Source organism: Rhinolophus sinicus, chromosome 3, assembly GCF_057876585.1.
Source record: "Rhinolophus sinicus isolate RSI-liver-muscle chromosome 3, RSI-T2T, whole genome shotgun sequence".
NCBI lineage: Eukaryota > Metazoa > Chordata > Mammalia > Chiroptera > Rhinolophidae > Rhinolophus > Rhinolophus sinicus.
In genome coordinates this window covers 4,777,696-4,801,725 of record NC_142503.1, presented here as the reverse complement: position 1 = coordinate 4,801,725, position 24,030 = coordinate 4,777,696, and the positions used below count along the sequence as shown (strand labels likewise).

General features: G+C 41.3%; 1 protein-coding gene across 1 annotated transcript in view; it reads right to left on the bottom strand.

Moving 5' to 3' along the window:
* ADCY2 (adenylate cyclase 2) overlaps positions 1-24,030 on the bottom strand; it is a 348,725-nt gene that overhangs the window by 139,444 nt on the left and 185,251 nt on the right. Inside the window, exon 4 of the mRNA XM_074329098.2 lies at positions 13,352-13,501. Coding sequence (XP_074185199.1) covers positions 13,352-13,501 — 150 coding nt within the window. The remainder of the gene's footprint in view (positions 1-13,351; positions 13,502-24,030) is intronic.

Here is a 24,030-nt window from a genome sequence, read left to right as displayed (position 1 = left end):
CTTAATTTGAGGGGGGAAAGTAGGTAAAATATAAGGGTGGAGACTCAGTCAGGGCCAGATGATTTGGGGCCTTGTAGACCAAGGGGAGGGATTTAGATTTTATTCCCTGGGATTAAGATGAGGAGTAACACCATCTGACGGACTTTTTGAAGGTTTGATGTGGTTTCTGTGTGGTGAACAGACTGTAGGGGAACAGAACGTAAACAAGTTTAGCTACTGCTGAAATCCCGGGGGAAGTGTGGTGGCGAGGACAAGTCTGGTAAGGGAGAAGGTGAGAGTCTTTGGGTTTGGATGTACTGGAAGGCAGAGTTAATGCCATTTGCTGACGGTGTGGATATAAGGAGTAAGTGAAAAACCAGAGCTCAGCAGGCCTCCTCTTATGTTTCTGGCCTGAGCAACTGGATGAATGGGGTGTCATTTACTGAGTGGTAAATAGCAGAAAAGAGGGTTTGGGAAAATAAAAGGTTCTGTTTGGGTCATGTTGTGTTTGAGCGTCTCACTAAACATTCCAATGAAAACATGGACGTGGTGGTTGGACTTTGAGTCTGGATTTCAAGGGAAAGATCAGAGTTCTACAGTCATCACTGGTTTTAATGCCACAAAATTGAAAGGTTTTAATGCCACAAAAAAGGGTGAGAACCCCAAGAGAGTGAGTGACAGAAAACAGATTGGAGACCAAAGCCCTAGGACACGCCATGTTGAGGTGTCAGGCAAGCAAGGCTTCCTCCCCTGGACATTATACTGCACATTATAGTTCTTCAGGTCTTATTCCCCCACAGAAATAAAGTGAATAAAAGAAAAAAAAGTATTAGTGTTTTTTTTTTCCCCTATAGTTCCTCTCTTTCTCTATTTACAGATATACACTATAATAGTAGTAGTTTAGTAAAGGCTACACTTAGATCCTCCAGATTCAGAAGTTGTTACATTTACCATACTTGATGAAGAATACTGAGATTTCAGCTGTGTTTGCTCTAAACTGACTGCTCATCCAGAAAGAAATACAGTGTCCAGAGAACTCAAATTCCCGTGCTGAGATCAGAATATAAACAGAGGAAATAATTTTTATATTATATCAGTGTTCTGTTCCACCTCAACATAAAATATGTACTTCTAAGAGATGGCAGCAGAGCGGGGGGCAGGCATTTTATTCAGTTGTTTTCCAAACGAGGAGCAAAACAGGAAACTAATGTTATCTCTGCATTTCATATTGCATAGTTATAGTGTTTGAGAAAAGGACAAATAAATTATTTCAGTGGGGGTGTATCTCTAAATAATAAATGGATCCAACTTAGGTGACTCTGGAGCCATAACAATGAGAGCATTTTCTTAGCTAGAGAAGTGATTTATAATAGATCGCTGAAATTTATTAGACTAGCTTTATGTTCAGTAAGTTCTGGTAGCTTATCTTCTGAGCCATCGTTGTTTGCTTCAGCCATAGCTGTGAGGAAAAGACCTTTATCCAATTCCATTATTTTTCAGAACCTGACAGGAAATCTATTTTGCTTACAATTGCAGATACAGCTTGCTTCACAAATTTAAAATAATATCTTTCTGCTCATCAAAATTCTATTAAATGACACAAAACAGTATTAATTCCTTTTACCTATAGTTACAATTTCTAGGTTTTATGACTTAAAACTAGTTTATTGTATACATTTTTATATATCTCACAATTCTTACAATAAGTCAGTTTTTCTGTACTTAGACATTTTACTTGACCAAGATTTTCTTAAATTATTAGACAATGCTGCCTTTTCCTATTGTCATGAAATATGCCTTGGTGGGGGCTTGTTACCTCAAATCACTAGAATGAAGACTGTTAATGTTCATGGACCACCAGTTGGTGATATTCATGGTAGAATACATTGCTGGCTAAATGGTATTTTTCCAATAAGTCATACCAGTGCTCTTTAAATGTAAAAATAACTGTTCATTTAAGAAACTGTTTTATCCTGATGCTTTGCTCTGAAGAGCTTCTTGTAACCAGCATGCATGAATATTTAAAATTCATGAAAATAATTACCTAACAAAGGAGCAATGTGCTCTGAGAAATGAACTTCATGCACACCACATAGAAATGAATGTCCACAGACAGCGAGGAATGAAAAGCCTAATGGAAACATTTCAAAATTATAGCCAGAATTTGAGATGCAATAAAATGGAAGTAAAAGGAAACCAGTCATAGAGTTTTCCTTTGAAGGTTTCTGAGATATTAAAAAATGATATCAGAATATGTAATTTATGGTCTCTTAGGTTGGTAAGAAATCTATTGAGGTCCAGAGCCCTCAATTTCTTTCTTATTATTCATAAATGTATTGGGGTAACACTGGTTAATAACATAATATAAATTTTGGGTGTGCAACTTTTAATTCGGCACTTACACACTCTGTTCTGTGCTAACCACACAAAGTCTAGTCTCCTTTCCTTACCACGTACTTGATCCCCTTTACCCTCTTCATCCTCCCCAACCCACCTCTCCCCTCTGGTAACTGCCATTCTGTCATCTGTGAACATGAGTTTGTTTTTTTGGCATATATGTCATTCTGTTTGTTCATTTGTTGCCTTCTCTTTTATATCCCACATAGGAGTGAAATCACGTGGTCTTGTCCTTTTCATATATACAATGGAATACTCTTCAGCCATTACAAAAATATGAACTATTGCAATTTACGACAATATAGATGGATCTTGGGTGTCATGCTAAGTGAAATAAGTCAGATAGAGCTCTCATTTTACCTGTAAGCACACTGATGCCCAGTGAGCACTGATGCCTTTCCCTCGTGCTCCTCAAAGGGGAGAGCGAAGGAAGGCAGAGGGTCTGGTTGTCCCTTGGCCTTGCACTTTGAATCTGACATATTCCCATGCTGAGAGAGAACATCAGGAAACATCCAAAGTCAAGGACAGTGTGATCTACAGCAGTTGGGATTGATGATTCTAGTAGATCGTGATATATTTCTAAAATTCTGCCAAATGGTGGCAGACAGGAAAGAGAAGACATGGGTAAGAGACCAAATGTCAAGCCACACTCTACTGGTTTAGCGCCTTCACTCTCGGTACCTCTCTACCTTCACAGAGCTGTTATTGTCTTGATTTTTAAGATGCGTCAGAAGCATTGCAAATTTCTAAAACTGTATGTTTGGGGCTACTTTTGCCCCGTAACATTTAGGGGTATTTCTGAATGTTCATACAACAAACGGATCTCTGTACAAAGCCATCAGTTCACACCTCATGGAAACCAGGAGCCTGTGGACTTCAACGCGCACACGATTTCTGCCTAGCTGCCCGGGGCTCACATGCCCCGTGCGCTCGCTGGGTTGGGCTGCTCCAGACTCTGACATATATACTTTGGCCCCAAAACAACCCTATGGGAAGAGACTACCACTACTCCCATGTTATAGACCTGGGAACTGAGGCACACAGATGTTAAAAAACCAAGCAACCCATCAGATAAAAGAAAAAGCAACAGCTGTCCAGGGCCGCTCACATAATCCAGCAGAGCTCTGTATGTCAGGAGTTGAAAGGCACATTCACATACTCCAAAGAAAGACAGAGGAGTCTGCTCAGCAAGGGGATTTGGGTTCGAATGAAGGGCCTTACCTTTCCTGAGGGCACCGAACTTTCCTATAGCAACTTTTTACAGGACAAAGCTTCAGACTGCAGGCAGCAGGGGGATGACGCCGAGACACGTGGACGTGAAGACAAACGCTCCTGCGAGCAAATGATGCCCAAATAAAATGTACTGAGTCTTGAGGCTTGCCTGCAGGAAGTGGGGGAAATTGCCCTTCTGCGCAAGCTTTTGCTAAAACCTCAGTAATTCCCTACCCTGTGTATTTAAGGCAATAACACCACTATATGAGACATTTCGATGGGATGTGATATTTATGATATTTATAAAGAACTCAGTTCCCTCAGATGAAAAATGTTATGGAAATGCAAATACTAACAAATGCTGAAATGTATAATATGTTTCAGGGGATTCTGACTTTCCTAGTGTAATAAGCGCTATTTACCTGGTCCATAAGCTGAGTTGTTTTTATTGCATATGAAGGAAGAAAAATATTATAGTCTCAGTATACTAAGCTGTAATTCAAGTTGGCTTGTCCTTATACAAGCAATGATTTTTTTTCCTTTGCACTGAATTTTGAATTACCACTAAAAGACAGTTTTTAAAACTTAATACATGATCTACCTTGATGAATATAAAAATTGAACATTCTCTTTTAATGTTTGAAATTAAAGTATTCACTATGACCCAAAGTAATGCATCAATCATTTCTCTTTCTGTTGTTGCTTTCTAGGAGTAATCGGTTCTTCTAGATAAGCCAGCCATCAGCTTAAGACCTCCTAAGCTGAACTCATTTGATTTTTAAAATATTAGACTTTTGTTCTTCTTTCCGTTTTAATTAATAGTGCTATTTTTGCATTAGGCAAGAGTTATTTAGTCTTAACTCTCAAGCTTCACCAGTTTCTTAGCTCCCGAAGTTTGTCTAATCCCCCCGCCTTTTCTCTCTTTTGTTTGGATTCATGTTGGCTTGTTGTACTGGAGGAAATCTTTCAATATTGGTGTCACAGGACGTGTGTGGTGGAGGTATTTCCTGACTCTATATATGCTTGAGAGTCTTTCATGAACCTCATTCATGAATAGTAGTTTGACTTGGTATATAAATGAAGTGCAAAATACTTTTCTTAAGTATTTTTAAGATTTTGCTCTACTGTTTTTTAACATCTGGTGTTGTTTATGAGAAATGCAAATCTGACTCTTATTCCATAACAATTCATCTAGTTGTTGTTTTCTTTCTAGGAGCTTTCAGGATTTCTCCCTTTGTCCTTAACACTGAAATGTTAGCAGCATAGGAATAAGTCCAATCTGGACATTTGGAGTGCTTGTTGAATAAATGGAGATTCAGGCTGTAATTCAAGTGTTTGATCGTTTCCTTGTATTTTGTTTTCAGTATAAAAAATGTCTCTAAATGATGACTTCAAAGAGGATGGGGATACAGGCATTACTTAGAAGAAGCTAATGCTGTAATTAGGAATTTGTTCACTGGGAACCCAGCCATCCAGAAGAGGCATCTTCCTCTCCAAAGCTCTTACACAAACGATACTCTCCCTGGGACATCCTCGGATCCTCACGGTTCTCAACATTTCCTTTTCTATAGTCTGTTGGCTGAAAAAGTGCCTCCTGGCCTTCATGCATTACACAAGCTCTTTCTTTCTCGGGACTTTAAAGATGCAGGTGCTGGCTCTGCTTTTATTATCACTTTTGAAAATTTCCCGGTGAAGCCAGTACCATGTCAGATGAGCAGCAGCTGTCGTCCTACCCTGATATAAAGTGTCAGCTATTTTCTGTGGACACTCTTTAAGCCATTTGGAATTCAGAGTGTACACACACACACGTGTGTGTGTGTGTGTGTGTGTGTGTGTATAACATGCATAATGTATATGCTAAATATATATTATATACAACATATTATATATAGTAAATATATAAACATATACATGTATTATTTAGTGAGCACATATATATTTATACAAATTCAGAACATCAATGTAATATGACAACAGTTCTGATGGCCATTCCAGAAAAGGAGTTCCAAAATTGCTTTGAAGGGTGGACTAAGCACTGGCGTCAGTGCATAGCTTCCCAAGGGGAGTACTTCGAAGGTGACCGTAGTGATATTCAGCAATGAGGTATGTAGCCCTTTTTCTAGGATGAGTTCGCAAACTTAATTGTCCAACCCATATAGTCACGTTTGACTTCTGCAATTACAAGAGGTGCTCAAAGTGGTTACCATCAGCGTCCAGACACTCCTGATTATAGTGAACTACTGCTACATAGATAACATCTCCTAAAATGTGTATACATTTTTTGGCACCTTCTGTACGTGCATGAGTAATGAATATATATATTTTTAATGAGCATATGCTCTGTGAGTGATGATAAAAATATATAAGATACCCACAACTCTACTGAGGTAGGTAATGCCATTACTCCATTGCTTTTTGTGGCCCCCCCAAATTCATATGTTGAAATCCCAATGTGACAGCATGAGGAGGTGAGGTCTTTGACATGTGATTGGGTCATGGGGGCAGAACGCTCATGAATGTGGTTGGTGTTCTTACAAAAGAGACCACACAGAGCTCCCTCACCTCCTTTGCCACATGAAGATACAGGAGAAGTCAGCCATCTGCAATCTGGAAGAGGACTCTCACCAGTACTCGATCATGCCGGTACCTGACCTTGGATTTCCAGCCTCCAGTAACTCTGAGTAATACATATCTCCTGTTTACAGACCACTCAGTTCATGACATTTTGTTATAGCAGCCAGAATGGATAACAATCACATTTTATAGATGAAGAAATGAAGACCAGAAAGGATTCAAAACCAAACAATGGAAACCCAGAGCCATGCTCATGACAATTACACAAGACTCCCTCTCAGCAAACAAGCCGAAGAACACCTGTTAAGGGCACTGCATTATTCATCCAGCCAGGGTGTTTATGGGCTCAGCTCTGCCCTGATGCTAACCTTGGGAGAATATGACACTATTGTGTAGCATGAACCTGATGAGGGAAGGATGCAGTGAAAACCTAAACAAAGGTGGCGCAGTAAGAATAGCAAATAGAAACTACACCACAGAGCAAATTATTTTATGGGGGACACAAAGGGGAAAGCACAAACCAAGAGGGGAAATCCAGAGTTAGGGTGAGGGAGAGAGGGTAGCGTCACGAACAGAAATCAAGGATGGCAGACCAGTGTGGTTTGCGGAAAGATGGAGTTTGAACGTTCTGAGTTTGCAGTGTTCATGAAAATCGGGTCTGGAATTCCAGAAAAGATGGAGGGCAGAACTAGGGCACTGAGAGCCATTAATCCAGACAGGATGATTGGAAATGTGTGAGGAGCTGAAAGCTGGCCACAATAAATATGGAGAAAAGATGCCTCTGTGTAGAACACTGAGGAACATGTGTGGTGGGTAGGAATAGAAAAGTGTCTATAGAGAATGTGGAGAGGAAAAAAAAAATGTCAGAGAACCAGAATGGTTCCAGATGACAGGAACCAAGAGCGGAGGTTTTGGTTTTTCCTTCCAAGAATATTTTTTCTTCAAATAGACAGAAAGTGGGCAAGAAAAGTCAACACTGCAGAAATCTAGGATGGAAAATGCCTTTAAATTTGGCAGGTGCTTTCAGTGGAACAGTGAATTTTTGATGGCAGTCGCATAGTGGAGTTAGGAAAGTAGGTAGAAGGAAAGAGAAATAAAAAGTTGTAGCTACTTTTTTCAAGAAGTTTAGTGGTGAGGGAAAAGAAGCAAAAATGAAAGCCACTCATTATGAGATATCTAAGAGAAGGTAACCTTTTCCTTAGTGTATTTATCAATTTAATATAAGATAAACTGGAATATTTAACAACAAGGAAGAACACAGATATGCACTATTGGGACCATTTAGATAAATAAAAATTATAATGTTCACATGTTGGTGGATATTCTAAAGTGCTTACAAGATATGTTAGAAATAGAATAGAGGCCTGACAGGTTATATTTAAGAGAAAACGAAAACGACATTACTATACTCTTAAAAAGTTAAGAGACAAACACTACATATCAGGAAACAGAATGAGAGATACTAGATATCAATAATGATTATGACAATAGTGCAAATGGTCTAAATTTATCTCTCTAAATACCAAAGTAAGTTTAGATGTAAAAGAAAAATCAAAATGACAAGACTTAAAAACAGAATGCTTAAAAAAATTAGAGGAAAAAATCATCAAAATATATATATTTTAAGATATGTATATTTAATGTGGGTATTCAATAAAACAATGAACATTTCTAGAAGCACAGGCACCAATTAAGCAGCCCCACATAATAATGTCACTCAATGCCACTTCGGAGGCTTTTGATACCGAGCTATGTGAAAAATTAAAGGTAGAAAAACATAAAATGTAGTTTGCAGGTGATTATTGCATACGGGTTTGGGAAAACAGCACTATTAGAGAGAATAGAGAATTTTCTGAGTGTCTGGAAAGAAAACATACATCCAATAGTATCCCTGCATACTATTTATAATCAGGTAAAAGTCATGTTGAAAAGAAGATAATCTCTTCACAAGAGCACACAAACCTATCAGAATTAAGAATAAACATCTTAAAACTATGTGGACCTTTCAGAGAACATTCTAAAAGCTTTGTTGATTGATTTAATGGTATATTCTCAGAAGTAGAGAAATCAAACATTTCTAAATGCAAAGGCTAAAGGAATATATTTATGGACCTGAAAAAAATTAAAATGATCCCACAGTCTACAAAACGAAAAATCTAATTCTAATTAAAAATATGTAAAAATATATATATGACAAAGGAAATATCATACTATAACAGAACACAGAAAGATAACTCATCAACAAGGAAGAAAGAAAACCACATTTGCATCTTACACTATGACCTCATCAGCAAGGAAAAAATAATTCTTATCTTACACTATGATTGTCTATGTTTTTCTTTAACCTTGAGATGCTGGGACTCTGTGTTTTTGGTCTGCATTCCCCCCGCCCCCAAATCGAATTTGAGCAGAATACGTTAAGATTCGCAGAATCCAAGAATTGTGGGGCAGATGTTATGGGCAGTGTAGCTCCCTCGTAACATACAAACACTTTAAGTGCATCCCTGACACGCGTTGTACCGCCACCTGAGCACTTGCGAAAGGCTTGTGAAAGGCTGAACAGGGAGCAAGTACAGAACTTTCCCTGAAGCAGCCCAAAAGCAAATTCTCCAAGTCCATTCTCAGCTAGAGGATTGCATTAGCTATTATGTCTCTAGACTTAAAAGGCAATCCAGCCCAGCACTCTTATTTCACTGATAAAGAAAAACAGCAAGCGATGAAATGATTAAATTCATCATTCGCTGGGGAAAATACTGACAAAATACCAAAAAAAAAATTGGTATGCTTCTATTTCTTTGCATAATAATATTCTTGATTTGGCATTTAGGTTTCATTCTCATATTATTCATTTCCAATAAAATAATTTAAAATCATAACGTCACCAGAGGCAGAAGACAGTAATTATAAATGCTAATTTATTTGGGAAACAATAGGAACATTTTTTTATGAAATAATATAAAAAGCAAACTTTATTTAAAGGCAAGCATTAAAAAATTTAAGTTTTAAGTTATTCATCAGCAGGCAACTTTGAGAGATCCATTAATTCTCTTTATATGGAATTTGTCACATTTTTATTCATTTATATCAGCTAATGAAGCACACTGCTCTCTAATGAAAGGACTTCCCTCAATTTTTCAAGAAAATAATCAAAATCCTACTTAGAACTTTTCAAAAAGCTCACTCATTGAAAGTGCTATGTCTTCAGAGCCCAAGTTTTGAATGCTTCTGAATCTATCTGCCCCTTTTTAAGAATAGAATCTGCTGTTCACATTTGTCTGTGTGCTGACCTGCCTTTTGGAATACCCACTCCTAAATGTTTCCCCTAAACATTCTTTTCCCTCAACTTGTCAATAAAATTCACCAGCAAAGATCTGAAATAGTAATTTTGTTATGAGCTGCACTCATCAATGTCAAAACCTAGCACTGTTTTCAGGATTCATTATCCTGCAAACTGTCATCACGATGTATCTGTGATCCCAGCATTTCAATAAAGACTAGTTTAAGTGCATGTTCTTTAGGAGATCTGGGTCAGGTTAACAAGCTGGGCGATTCCAAGCTTGCATTCTAGCTTTGACATAAAAACTGTGTCATTCATTACACACACACACACACACACACACACACACACACACACACACAAATTCTGTCTGTACACTCTCTACTGGATAGTTATTGATCACTTTCGTGACAATGAGCCTGCAATAACCACAGTTCATAGAAATACTTCAGCCAAATTACACTAGAAACTTTCGGGGAGAGGAATATGGCCCTGGGAGGACAGGGAGTTGGCACTTTTGCTGTTTATCTTTGTTTATGTTTTGAAGCTTTAACATGACAAGTATTACATTAGTGAATAATGACAAGTGACACTCATAATGGGAAGATACATCCAACAGTATCTGAGTTCGCTTCGAGCAAGCATGAGGTATGGAGGGTTCAGAGATGACATTTAACCTGCAGAGGATTCAGACGAGACAGAGGAAGAGACTTATGAAAGGGGCTCATGAGGGGGTAGGACACTCGGGGACCCAGGGGCTGCTACAAACCAGGAGGAGTCCTAAGTGTCCAAGGATATAGTTTTAGGATGATTGATAAGTACATACATAACTAAGTCACATTATGAAGGGTGAACGTAGAGAAAGCGAGGGAGAAAGCTAGTGCAAAAATATATTCATGCATTTTCTCCGCTGGTGTTTCTCAGCATGTCTCCTTGCCTACTCCACACACGTACACACACACGAACAACTAGGTTCTAAGAAAAATAATACATTAAAGACAAATAATAAATTAACAGACAGCCTTTGCCACCAAAGAATGCACAATCTAGTTTCAGGATGGCAGAGATGGACCCTGGAAGGTCAGCTGGAGGGACACTGTCCCTGGGATAAGGACCCCTGAGTCACTTAGTCTGGCAGTAAATCCCTCGAGATGCCGGCTACATTTAGTCCCCTGGTGACACATGCACAGGAAGGACGACTGGGAGGGGCCTGGGCTCTGACAACTGCAAAGTACTGTCACAGGTGCACCCTGCCTCATGCAGAGAGTGTTGTGTGTTTCCTTCCAATGCACTTTTCTTCCTCCAGTCATTGCACCTATATAACGTTAAAATGCTTGGTATTCATTGTATCCGGGGGCTGAAACAAAGGAAGCACTTTGAATGACATTCTCTTTGCAGTGGTGACGGTGGATGAATGAAGCACAGGGGGTGTGTGGTGAAGGGAGGGCAGGAGGTGACATGTGGAATGAACACTTGCATCTCAATTTGGTCTGTGGCTGCACTGGGCTCCATGGTCTCAGGGATCGCTCCTCTGTGTAGAGACATAGGTAGATTGCCATCGGCCAATTTCTGTTTCTTGATATCTAGCAGGTTGTATCTTATTGATTTTATTAACTAAGAATTTTTGCTCTCATTGAATTGCCAGTCCAAACAAAGTCCAAGCTTTCATTCTAATTCTGGGCACACATTTCCCGAAGAACTTAACAAGAAAAGTACTACATTCTGGGCACCAGACCCAGGGAGCTGTCTCCCCATGCTGATTGCAAAAGACATTTGTTAAAGATCTGTAGTAAAAGGTCTTATTTTTCTTCAGAGTGTCCCTTTTCTCTTTCCTTATTTAAAAAGGATCACTGACTCCTTTAAAAACACAAACAAACAAACAAACAACAACAACAACAAAACTAGTAAATGTCCTTACAAGACCCCCATGACGGTGCCATAAATTCTCAGGCACAAAGGAGTCCACACAAGTCCTGCTCTTGAGTTACATAAGATCAAAGTGTGGCCTGTCTGACTACTTGGACACCACGTGACATGGGTGGCACCTGGTTCTGGCTACTCAAGGTGTCTTCAGAGAGGTACACAGTGCAGATGAGGTCAGTAGCTTGACTGATTGTTTCTGTCAAAGCTGGTACTATAAATATTAGGTTAGCTAGTCTGTCTACTTGGCATTTCAGTTCACCCTAGCCTTGGTGCTATTTTGAGGTAGATTCTGGAGGTGATGGAAAAGAAAGTGAAGTATGTCTGTCGGGACCAATCTGATCCAGTCACTACTGTTTGAGAAAGGAAACTATCGATCTTAAAACATTTCAAGTTGACAGTGGGACCAACCACGAACACGAACTACTGTTTGTTGAAACTGTGGAGTTTTCTAGAACCCCGATTTAAAATGTTACTGGACAGAGGTATATGAAGATAGGCAGGATAATAGTCCCATGTTAACAACTGTCTATATTTCTCAACGTTGAATCAGAGTTTGAGACACAGAGACCAAAACATTCAACATTAATTACTGAATAGCTTTGCTATACATATTGTAACACAAAAAGCTTTGTAAAAATCAAACCATGAGATTTGCTGCTAATATCAGTGAGAAAGCAATGTTTATGGCCATATCCCAGCCTAGAATCAAGCCTGACACAATCTAGGTGCTCCGTCAATACTTGCTGAATGAATGAACTGAACTTCCTGTTTTCACAAAGGAATTTGATTACCGTTTATCAGTTCATACGCAAATAAAAGTCCAGCACTAAAATTTAAAGGATATGTTTTGCTCCCACCACCTAATACATTTTGATGAGGTCAGAAAATGGACTGACTCAGTACAATTTAACAAACAATAATGGGGCACCGTCTATGGGCCAAATGCGGTAACACCAAAGGTACTGTGACAAGTGCTGTCATAAAAGTGAGCGTGGTGTCCACACAGTCAGGCAACTGTACCTTTTCTAGACGAAACTGGGTCCTGCTGACAAACACAAACCCAAGAGAAACGAAAGTGTTCACAGGGGTACCAGGCCGTCACCTGAAGTTAAGCGTGCCAAATACAGGACCCCTGGTATTTGGATGGTTTCCCTCCACACAGGCCTGTCTCACCTGCTGTCCAGACTCCTCGATGATAACACATGGCTTTGCCTCTCACATCTCTGGTTTGTCTCCATGTCTTATGTTTTCGATACTTCATGATAACCCATGTAATTTCCCTGATGTACGTTTCTGTGCAGCACCCAGGCAACCGCCATAAAACAGCCTTTGAAATGACACCAACCAGTTCACTACTCGACCCTCTCTCACAACTCCGATGACCTACCTCCCGAACGGTTTTTTTTTGTTTGTTTTTTTTTTGGTTTTTGAATTTAGCTTTTATTTAATTTTTAAAATATCCAATATTTTTATATCTTCCACATTTATAAGGTACAAGCACCTGTGCAAAAACAAGTTTCCCTCTGACATTTGTCCCCATCCGTTTTGACCGTTTCATCCAGTGTGGACAACAGGTACTATATGAAGTGGTATGACGGCGCAGAGAGAGGGAGCCTCCGATGTCAGCTGGGGCAGACTCTGGCCACAAATGCTGCCCCAGAGAAATGGACTTGAACTAAAAGTCAGTGTCTTAATGAAGTGTTGCTAGTATTCTTATTGTTATTTGACGTTCCCCAGCCACGTGTGGATGGCACCTGATGTGGCTACCTTGTCTGCATGTGAGTGCACCCAGGTTCTCTGGGTCTGGGTCTGAAGATGCTCTCTCTGCTCCTTGGCTATAGCTGCAGCCAGAGCACAGCCCACGGCCGGGCCTAGGCTGCTCAGGGCTCTTTCGAATGAATTAATGGACTGCATATTGGATGGTAATGGCAACACCAGCATTTTAATAATGCCTCGAAATGCGGAAGGAAGATTGAAACTGCATTTTACCTGCTGACGTTTTTCAAATTCCAGCTTGATCCTGGACTTGATGCAATTACACGTGTCCTGATACGTTTGCTGCAGAGCAAGCTCCATGAGATGCTTGTGGTATGCTCCTGCCACGTTCCCACAGATGAAAATGATCACGTTGGCCAGGATCTGAGGACACAAAGAGCCAGTCAATAGGTGAGTGTGTCTAAGTCATGGACGACCCAATGCACATCAGCAACAGTCTTCCGAGAAATGCCTCTGCTTGGGGAGTTAATTTTATTTCTGTTTCCAGACAGACATTTATACCGTGTTTTCCCAAAAATATGACCTAACCAGAAAATAAGCCCTAGCATGATTTTTCAGGATGACATCCCCTGAACATAAGCCCTAATGCATCTTTTGGAGCAAACTTTAATATACGACCAGGTCTTATTTTCAGGGAAACACGACTATACGTAACAGAAACAGCTATTGTCTTTAGGGATCCCATCCCCTTCATGCCCTTTGCGAGATGACTCCGTGGTTCCTCCCTCATCCTTGGGCTCAGCATGTGATGCGATGCAGATGGGAGTCACCATGCGTCAGAGCTAGCCCAGGCTCAGAAGGCCCGGCATGCTTTGAGTGGCCCTCCAGGGCTTCTTTGGGAAACAAGCATGTCATAGCCCACTGGTCCCAGGAAGATGAAAGTCTCATGGAGCAAAGCTGTCCTGGACAACCTATAGTTTACTATAATGTGCCACTGAGCTGTCATGGTTGTCACACATCATTTTCCAATACTAGGTGACTGATACAGGCTACCCACACACCAACACTGTATTCACTCAGCCTGGGTCAGTGATACTCTCTATTATCTTTTGTTTACATAAAAATGTGGTAAATTTTCAAAAGCTATAACTCACTACTCTTTTGATGATAACAATAATTCATATCCACAAAGCTTTGGTGGAGAAACAGAAAAACATAAAGAAAAATTAAACAGAACCTGTAATCACTCTTCCCAGGAAGAACCCTTCACTGTCTGAATGGTCTTGTCCCCACTCCACAAACCCCCAGTAGTCTCGAAATTTTTGCCATACTTTGTTTTGCCAAGACCTCTGCCTTTTTTCAAAAGGACTGAATGCATTCTGATTGCAGTGTTTTGCTTTGCTTTTTAAATCTAACATTGAATGAGAATTTTCAGATCCTAAAAATCCTTTGGCCACAGGATGCTGAGTGCTTAGGTAATATTCCGTCCTACGACCATATCATCTTTCAGTTTTTCCCATGCCGTTCGTCCCTTGCTTCACTGGCATTCTTCACATGTGCGCAATGTTACAGCGGTCAATCGTGTCAATGAAGCTCTGGCTTCACAGTTAATCACCTCTGTGGGCTCACTTAGTGAAACACACTGAGTTGAAAGCCATGAATATGTCTAAGTTCTTGATACATATTGCAAAATTGCTCGGAGGAAATGTTCCATTTGTATTCTCACCAACAGCATATGGCAATGGTGTTGCCAGTGGGCACTCTTACTTATCAGCACACTTCTGACATAGTGGTAATAACATAGAAAACCGATGACGCCTGACTTCCACCCTTACATGTTCAGAACCAGACTTACAGGTCTGGGAGTGGATGTGTGGTGTCACCTGGATAAGTGCCCACGGCCCCTTCTTACTTCTCACCAAACAGGTCAGCTGTGGCTTCAACAACAAAGGCAGGGCATTGGTTTCCAAAAGCCCTGTGCTCTTCTCTAAGAGTTTCCCACTAATATGGACCAGCCAGCCCATCAGTCACTTGATGTGGTGAGCATGTGCGGCTGTGACCTGAACCCCATTGGGGGAATATTTATCCCTAAGCCTTCCAGGTTCCCTGTCTTGGGACTTTCCAGAGTATTACACTGTTCTCCCTGGCACAGTGAAATCACTCTTCCCAGTGAGAGTGGGGAGATGGGGTAAGGATCGGGACACCATGCAACTCAGCCCCTCTCTGCATCTCTCAGCGAGGTCTTCCCCCTGAGGAAAGTGGTCACACTCATCTCCTCTGTCCTTAGCCACACCGTGAGCCTAGTGGGCCACGTGCCCCTGTGCTGGGGGCCAGAGGAGACCATTAATTCAGGGGAACAGCGGCAAGTCCACGGGGCCCAGACCGAAGCCACATTCTCCACACTCTTGTATCGGGGTAAAGGTGATGTCCTCTGCTCCACCTGCCTCGTGCCCTTGTCTGCTTCTCCAGGACACAGGTGGGAGGGGGAGTGTTGCTTGTTACCCTCCTAAGGCCCTGGGAAACCCATTTGGGGATGGAGGGTCAAAGCAGGACAGAGTTAGACGTGGGAAGGATGTTGGGATGAGCTGTTGTTCAGGCTGGAGGGGGCCTCCGCACCGTCCCATGCAACCCACTCTTTCACAGGTATTGGAGGCGGAGAGTTCCCGGAGCTCACCCACATTCTCACAGCAACCTCCGGGTATGTTCTTTCTGCATCCGTACTGCATCTGTGCTCCAGTACTACGGATGATTAAAATACCAACTGTGGGTACTGTGCTGCGTGCATGTGCCCGAAGTGAGTGTGATACGTGCACATGAGATGCGTACACATGTGATATCTGTATGTGATCTGCGGACGGTAGAGGATGATATGTGTGCACACGATATGCATGTGAGATTTGTGTGAAGGGTATGGTGTGTGTGATTTGTGAGTGTGACATGTGCTTGTGATACGTCCGCACCTGTCTGTCTGGGATCTGTGTGTGCTATGCACGTCTACGTGGTTTGTGTGGTAGGGACGATGCATGTGTACATGCTCTGCCATTCGTACATGTGATCTGTGTGTGCGGTGCACAGGAGGCAGCGGTGCCCCTGCCCAGAGCTTGGGGGCAGGCGGCCGTCTGCAGTGTTACTTCCAGACGTTTCTAGCTGCACAGGCTCTACCTTTCCCACTGCCATGCTTTCCCATGTCACCTCTGTCAATGTCAATCACGTGAGCACATGCAAATCTTGGTGATTCCCAGCTGAGCTGAGGACGGGGCCTCTTCTAGCTGAGGGGAGGGCATTTGGTGCCGTGCTCAGGGGCACATTGTTAATTAAGGCCTACCATACTTTGCTTCTACAAAATGGCCATCTACCTTGCTAAAAAGTCACTGCTGATTTGCTTTGAAGAACAGTGCACCAAAGAATGCAGGCAACAAGACGTGCCCACACAAAACAGACGGCTCCCAACTAGCAAATACTGTCTTTTTCCTCATTAGGCACAGCTGAAATAATAAAAATAACAGTGCTTATCTATGAGAGGTTTTTATTTTTCTCTTTAAAAAATGCCTTCAAAGTGAAATTATAAACATTTTAGGAAGCCAATTCCTCCAAAAAAAACCCCAAATGCAAACAGCAGAACCGAATGAAACCACCACCTGTCCTGGGTTTCCCTGAGTGGGGGCTCTCCTAGAACAATGCTGCCTCTTCCTGACACAGTGTCCTGACAACTTGGCATTGTCACAGAACTTAAGGAAAAGCCTTCTTTTGGTCATTCATGCTGGACTCTGCATTGTTTCAAGCAGCACGCGAACACTTCCTGGCTATAGGTAATTAGAAAGAACACATTTACAAATTTGGATTTAGATATGCAAAGGAAAATCCTTAAGAAATTGACAACATCAGATTTTTAATGCCAAGTAAAATATGGTATCTACTTTCTGATGGAAAAATTAATCAAGTTACAACCATTTTTCTGATACCTGGTTTTATCTTGAAAGACCATACTGTAAGATTAATAGAATTGGCCCTGGCATTTTAATAACTACACAAATTTACAAATATGACTGATGTCCTACAGCATTTTTCTTTCAAGGGGTGTATCCATAGACTTTGTATAAAATTGTACGAAAGACTTTGTATAAAATCCAGGGCACCAAGGAAGTGATGTGGTTAAGGTTGTCTTTTTGAAATAATAGCAAAGTATGTTGCTTTCTAGAAGACTGTTAACACGGAAAAGTCCTATTTTTACAATGTTGAATTTGTTTTATAACATCATACTGTCTTGACGTCGTCTTTTAACTTGTTGCTTCACTTAGCTACTCACATCGGTCAGAAAACAGGAGAAGAAACCTGGCCTCCCATGAGGTGTCTTAGAAGAAAACAAATGGTTTAAGGGGGTAACAGCAGTTGACGTTTACCCTGAAGATTCAAACCGGGTCTTGAAATCAAGCACGGTGCGTGATCCAGACTCTACACCTACATCACAGAAGCCTGGACAGCCCTGCCACCCGTCTTCCTTGTATATACTACACGGGGGGCGATTCATCAACACTCGTTAGTGATTCTCAGGAGATGCATGACTAGCAAATCCCAGGCTGCTGGGCAGGTTGCATCTACCAGCGATCACCATTACTCTTCCAAACACGCCTTGTATCTTTTCATCCTTGCAAGTGTCCAGAAAGTGCAATAAGCGACAGGATGGCTCTATTTTATTATTTTATTTTAGAGGCCAGGGAACAAAGGTCTAAAAGATTAAGAGACTGGAGGCCACGGCCCCAGCCAGGCTAGGCTCTGAGGATTATCCCTGTACCATCCACACTGCCCCCATTCACGTGGGCCTGGTCAGGTTCCTCCAGGGACCTGACCTTCTACTAGGGTGCACAGAAGGTATTTCTAAAGAAAATCTAAAGAGACATGTGTTACTTTGCAAGAAGCTAGCATTATTTATCTATATAAAGCATTTGTGTCTTATGCTATACAGAGTCCCTCATGTAAAGTTATTCTGAGTGGCCACGTTTGGGGAACCACCTGTCCATGGCATTTAACTGGTGATGTGCCTGTCTGTGCATGTCCAGAGCAGACTAAGAGGCTCCCGACTGGGTCATGTGACCAAGGGCGCAAGGTCTGAGGTTATTTCACCTGGGCAGGGAGCATTTAAGTGCGTGAGTTCACTGACTTTGGACATTTGAGCAGTTGTCATGTGGGTTAGGTGGCCACTCAGGTCCCTCGTGATTCTGAGATGTTGTGCATTTCAAGGAGTTCCATATTCCCATTTTTAGTCTTATGTTAGGGCTGCACGGGGGATAGCAGGTGGCTGACATGCAAGCTGAGGGGAAGGCACGGCCCTGAGTCAGATGAGAACACCATCACTTAGGGACGTGGTGTCTCTATGAATTAACCTCACAGGGCTGAAGGGGAGGAGATAACATAGCTCTTGAAACAGGTCATCAGCTTAAAACAAAGCAGATCATAAATATGCAAAAACACCAATTATAAGTCAAGGGAAAATGAAAGGGAATACAGGAACTTGATGAAGAGAGCGGCAAATGAATATTCAGTAAACGCGCCACATCTCATAAGCATCAAATGTGTCTCAAATAGCGCCTTGATCTTGCTTGGGGGAGACAGCAATCAGGCAGAATTCTCCTTAACTGAGCTCTCAAACATGGCTGTCAAGCACCGTGATCCCATCGCCTTAGTATGTCTTTCAACACCCTGAGAATTAAATTTGCCATATGCCCTGACGTCAGGCTTTCTGCTTTTTATTAGTTGGTTAGTGTGCACCAGCAACACTGCACCGTGGCTAATAGCACCCAGTGATCCTGAGGTCATATGTTAGAATCTTCTTCTATTTTAAAATCTCTCCAAATGAGGAGGAGTGAAATTACAAAGAAAGTGTTAAGGACTGAATGTTTATGTCCCCACAAAGTTCATATGTCGTAGCCTTAATTCCCAGTGTAATGCGTTTAAAAGATGGGGAATTTGGGAGACAATTCAGTTTAGATGAGGTCATGAGGGCCGGGCTCCCACCATGGGATTAAGTGTCCATATAAAGAACAGAGACCAGAGCTCCCTCCCTCCCTCCCTCCCTCCCTCCCTCTCTCTCGTCCCAAGAAGAGGCCATCTGCAAGCCAGGATGAGAGTTCTCTTCAGAAACTGAATCAGCAAACCACCTTGACCTTGGACTTCCAGACTCTAGAACTGCGAGAAGTAAATGTCTATTGTGTAAGCTACACCGTCTGCAGTGTTTTGTTATGGCAACCTGAGCAAACTAAAAAAGTTATAAAGAAAATTGAGAGACCAATCACCTCAGCAAAGAGTGTTATTAGGGCTTTGGGTGAAACACTGGAATTGAAAATTAGGATTCAAATGCCACGTGATTTTCTGTGGAAATGGCCATTAGAAATACCTAGTACTGTTGGTTGTGATTACTATTATTTTCATTATTCTCTTTAATATTAGAGCTATTAGTATCAAATCTTTCTGAATAGCCCACATCATGTTACTTTTCCAGCTATATTTGGGCTGAAGAACTAAAGACTCTCATACATAGATGGGCTTAAGTCCAGCATAACAGCCAGATACAGCTGAAGGGGGGAAGTCTGAGAGCCATTTGCTCCCTCGGAAGCTCTCCACCAGCTCATTACAAGCCAACTGGAAGAGACGAGCCTAGAAGACACTCAAGATCTTCATAGGAAGTTCCTCCCACAAATTAAGTCAGTGACAACACGGCTTCTCCAGAAGAAGGGGAAGCTGAATTAACCACGCAGAAACCTAAACTTGTACTCCTCAGCTCAGTGACTGCAAATTTGAAATTGATGGGGGAAAGTTTGGCTTGATTAATAGAATAACAGAAAAGAAAGAAAACACAAAGCTTCCAATATTGAGAACTATGTGGAAGACCACACAAGTGTCCCTCCATGGAGATTTACAGCTCACTCTACTTTCTGCAAAGGAGGGTACCATCACACTATTTTCTTGTCCATTCTATCTTTGACTTTCAAGCACAGGGAACAATCTTGGGTTTCAGTGCTTAGCTCTTCTGCACCATGGGAAGAGGGGAGACTTAATAAATGAGCTATGTGGAAAGTTACAAAGATGAACAAAGGAACACTCTAATCAAGTTTTATGATGAAATACCTTAAAAGAGCCATATCAAGCCTTACCATTCTCGATGGGAGATTTCTTAGCCCTTTAAGATAAGTTAAAAAGGAACCACTCTAACCATAACTCATATCCCACTTCTCTTGCATCCAAATGGGCCAGCCATTTCCTTTTTATTGTTGACCTATTCTGCAGCCACTTCTCCAAAGCAATGCTGTCAGACATTTCTCTCCCCACTCCCTTCTGTTTCAGCAGAGCTCCATGCCCAGTTCTGAGTGCATCTGGGATTACAAAGTACTTTTGTTACAGCTAGACTCTGTCAGGTCCCAACACTGTCTCCTGCCACAGTGATTGTGGATGATTACATCAGATTTTGTCAGGCTACTAACCAATGATTAACTGAACTTTACATGTCTACTACAGCCCAAAAGTAGCCATTGTCTCCTCGCTCTTTGTGAGGGTTAATTATCCCAAAGAGTTCCGCTCTGCTTATTTCAGAGACCCATGGGACCAAGTGGTCCTGGATCATCCAAGGGGCCCATTAAATGCTGGTCTCTGTAGCTTCCGAAATCCTCTCTCCCACAGTAATGACATATGCACAACAGGAGGACACAGTTAAGTGTTGCCTGTCAGTGCTTTTCAAAAACTTTATAAACATGTAATTATATACTCATAGTAACTCAAATTTGCCTAATTCTGGTGATTTCAGTGGACTTAAAAGAGAAAAAAAATAAAAGAAATTTTAACACACTTTAGTTTAGACTTTTAATTACTTTAGGCAGATCATCTCTCTAAATCTGAATCAATGAAATTTAGCTTCATTTAAACACTTACATAATTCTCTTTATTCGTCACCACTTTATAGGTGCCACCATTGGTCCACATCCACTCATTTAGAAGTTTAAAAGACAACAGGTGTTCAGATTCAGTTAACAAACATGACCAAGGCTGTCAGACACTCCAACCAGGGCAGCTTAGTTTGAGATGACATGATATGCCACTTCATAGTACACAGGTGTCATAGCTATTTCCCTTTAATTAACGTCACATACAAGGGTGGCGTGCCTTTTATGGGTACATGTGCAATGCTATCCCATTTGCAACTTGGACTGTGACCTACTTGTAACCTCATTTATAATCTACGTAATAGAAGACAAACTTAGAAATAAACAAACCAGGCACAGCGTACCCTGATGTTTATGACCAAATAAGAGCACACCTGTAAGGGAAACGGACCTAAAGGTAGACAACAAACGTAACCTGGTAACAGAGGGACGAGTTTGCTGAAGGGCAGAGCAATAACAACACAGGGACAGCATGGCCAGTCTTGGGCGTGAACTTAAACATGATATTATAAGTGCGTTCTTAGAGAAGCCAACGGATTGCAGAATCCTGCGGAAATGGTCACGAACTCCACGTGCAGGAGAAGCATGGTGAGTGCTGCGATTCACACGATCCACTCTGAATTGGAACGCCCTTTTCCGTCAGGGCAAAAATGCTCCTCAAAGTCACATGTGATTAAAAATGATAAATAACTTCTTGGATGCATAACTGCAACCTTTTGTGAAAGGAAAACAAAAGAATTTCCTGTTACAAACTAAACTTCAGATCTTCCATTAATGATACTAATTATGGGAGGCGATGCTTGGCAGCAGCTTCCCTTTTCATAGAATAAAAGGCTGAAATGTACTTAAATGGATCTCCCCAGAGGGTTCTCTGCTTTCCCTCCACCACCTTCTTTCCTGTCCTACTGAATATGATGAAATTTAATGAATGTCTTGTCTAGGTTCATATTAAACCATCATTAGCAGTATGAGGCAGGCATTTCTGCAAAAGAACTACCAGCCCCAAATTTCTAAGAAAGGTTTTAGCATGCAAGTAGATTTTCTAGTAATTTATAAATAACCTATCTTTAAAACCCAGGATCATGTTGTTATGGACTGAAGGGTGCCCTTCCCACCCCATCCAAATTCCATTCCAATCTGTAGACTGTGTTCTATAAGAATTCAAGACAAGTTTTTAAATCCATTGACATCAGACTCTGACTTCTAGTCAGTTTCAAGCAGAAGATATTAGTCTGGCCACATCACCAAGAGCCATCTCACGGTCTCCAAACGACCATGACTGCAGTAGCTTTTTCCAGTCGGCATCATTCAGTGACCGTAATCTAAAGAAATGGGCTTTGCTAAACACGTGTATTAATGAGCTCAGGCTGCCATAACAAAGTACCACACACTGGGCAGCTTAAATAAGAGATAGTTGTTTTCTCACAGTACTGGAGGCTGGAAATCCAAGGTCACGGTGACAGCAGAGTGGGTTTCTCTGAGACCTTTCTCCTTAACTTGCAGATGGCCATTTCTCACTGTGTCCTCACGTGGTCTTCTCTCTATACAAGCCTGTGTGCCCCTGGGGTCTCTCTGTGTGTTCTAATCTCTTTTTCTTATAAGGACACTGGGCAGCTGGCATTAGGGCCTGTCCTAATGGCCCCGTTTTAACTTAATCACTTCTTCAAATACCCTGTCTCCAAATACAGTGACATTCTGAGGCACTGGGGATTGGGGCTTCATCATATAAAGGTGTTTTGGGGCTGGCACAATTCAGTCTGTAACAACATGCTATTGAGTTTTAAAGACAGATTATTTATAAATTACCAGAGAATCCACTGAAAGGTTAAAACCTGTATTGCTTAGAAATCTGGGGCTGGTGGTTTCTTTGCAGAAATGCTACATACCACTGATGATGGCTTAGTCTGAACTGAGATGAGACCTTCATTAAATCATTTCACTTAACAAACCTGTACTGAGCGTTCATTTATGATCAACTACATTCTGTACCCCTCCCCTGAGAAATCAACTTCGTTGGAATGAATACAATAAAATGAGCCAACAACAGAAGTCACCAATGCAAGGGAACAAACGTGATGCAAAGTAGGGTTTTCAGGACGGGGAGGGGGTTGGGGGGGGATTTGCTTTGTAGCAGCTGGACTCTCAGGATATTATCACAAATAGTCTGGAATTAAGAGTCCTCATTAGCAAGCTGTCCAGATGTGACACAGGGATGCTTGTGGTTAAAGGAAGACAGCTAATACACTACGGCTCTCAACATTTTTGTAAAATTTTACTTGCAAAGAATGAAGCCACTAATGCAGAGTTCCCCAGATTTTCTTGGTTCACAGCGTGAGTGTCTCATTATTTTTTTCATAGCACTTCTAGGCCAAAGGGAACACCCAAGAGTCTTGTTAATTAAGCGGCAAGGTCCAAACGACGTAAGTATTCTGCCCTACCAACTTAGCATTTGCTGGGAAAAAAAGCCAACACATGTATTGAAATAAAGTACGTTTTAATTCATTCTTTAATAACCCTTGACTAACAATGGGCCCTCAGTAGCCATGTGCTTATACTGCATAACTTCACAAACCTTGGATGCTGATACAACACTACCACTCACGTTTCCTGTTCCGTCTTGATTTCTGCACAGTACTGCTTTTTGTTACAACTGCCCCAAACCCAGCTTTACAACAAAAGGAATGCATTGTCATCTAATGTGGAGACCATGAAATGCTTTGAGTTTGTGCTTTGCATGGCGTCTGGTAGATGTTGAGTGCTGGCTGCTGTGTTTCCCTGAAAAATGTACATCATGATGTACCCCAGGAGTGCCCTGGCACACAGCATGGAAACCATATAACTCATGAAGTACTGTTTCAACAAAATAAATCAGTATATTAATCAATTAAAGATGATAAAAACTGTTATTAAAATTTTAATGGGCATGCTACCTATTTTCTCCTTTGTAAACCTAAGAAGTTATATTTAATTGGACCCAAAATACATGAAACTTGCAGCTTACACAGAAGTGTTTGTTTCTGC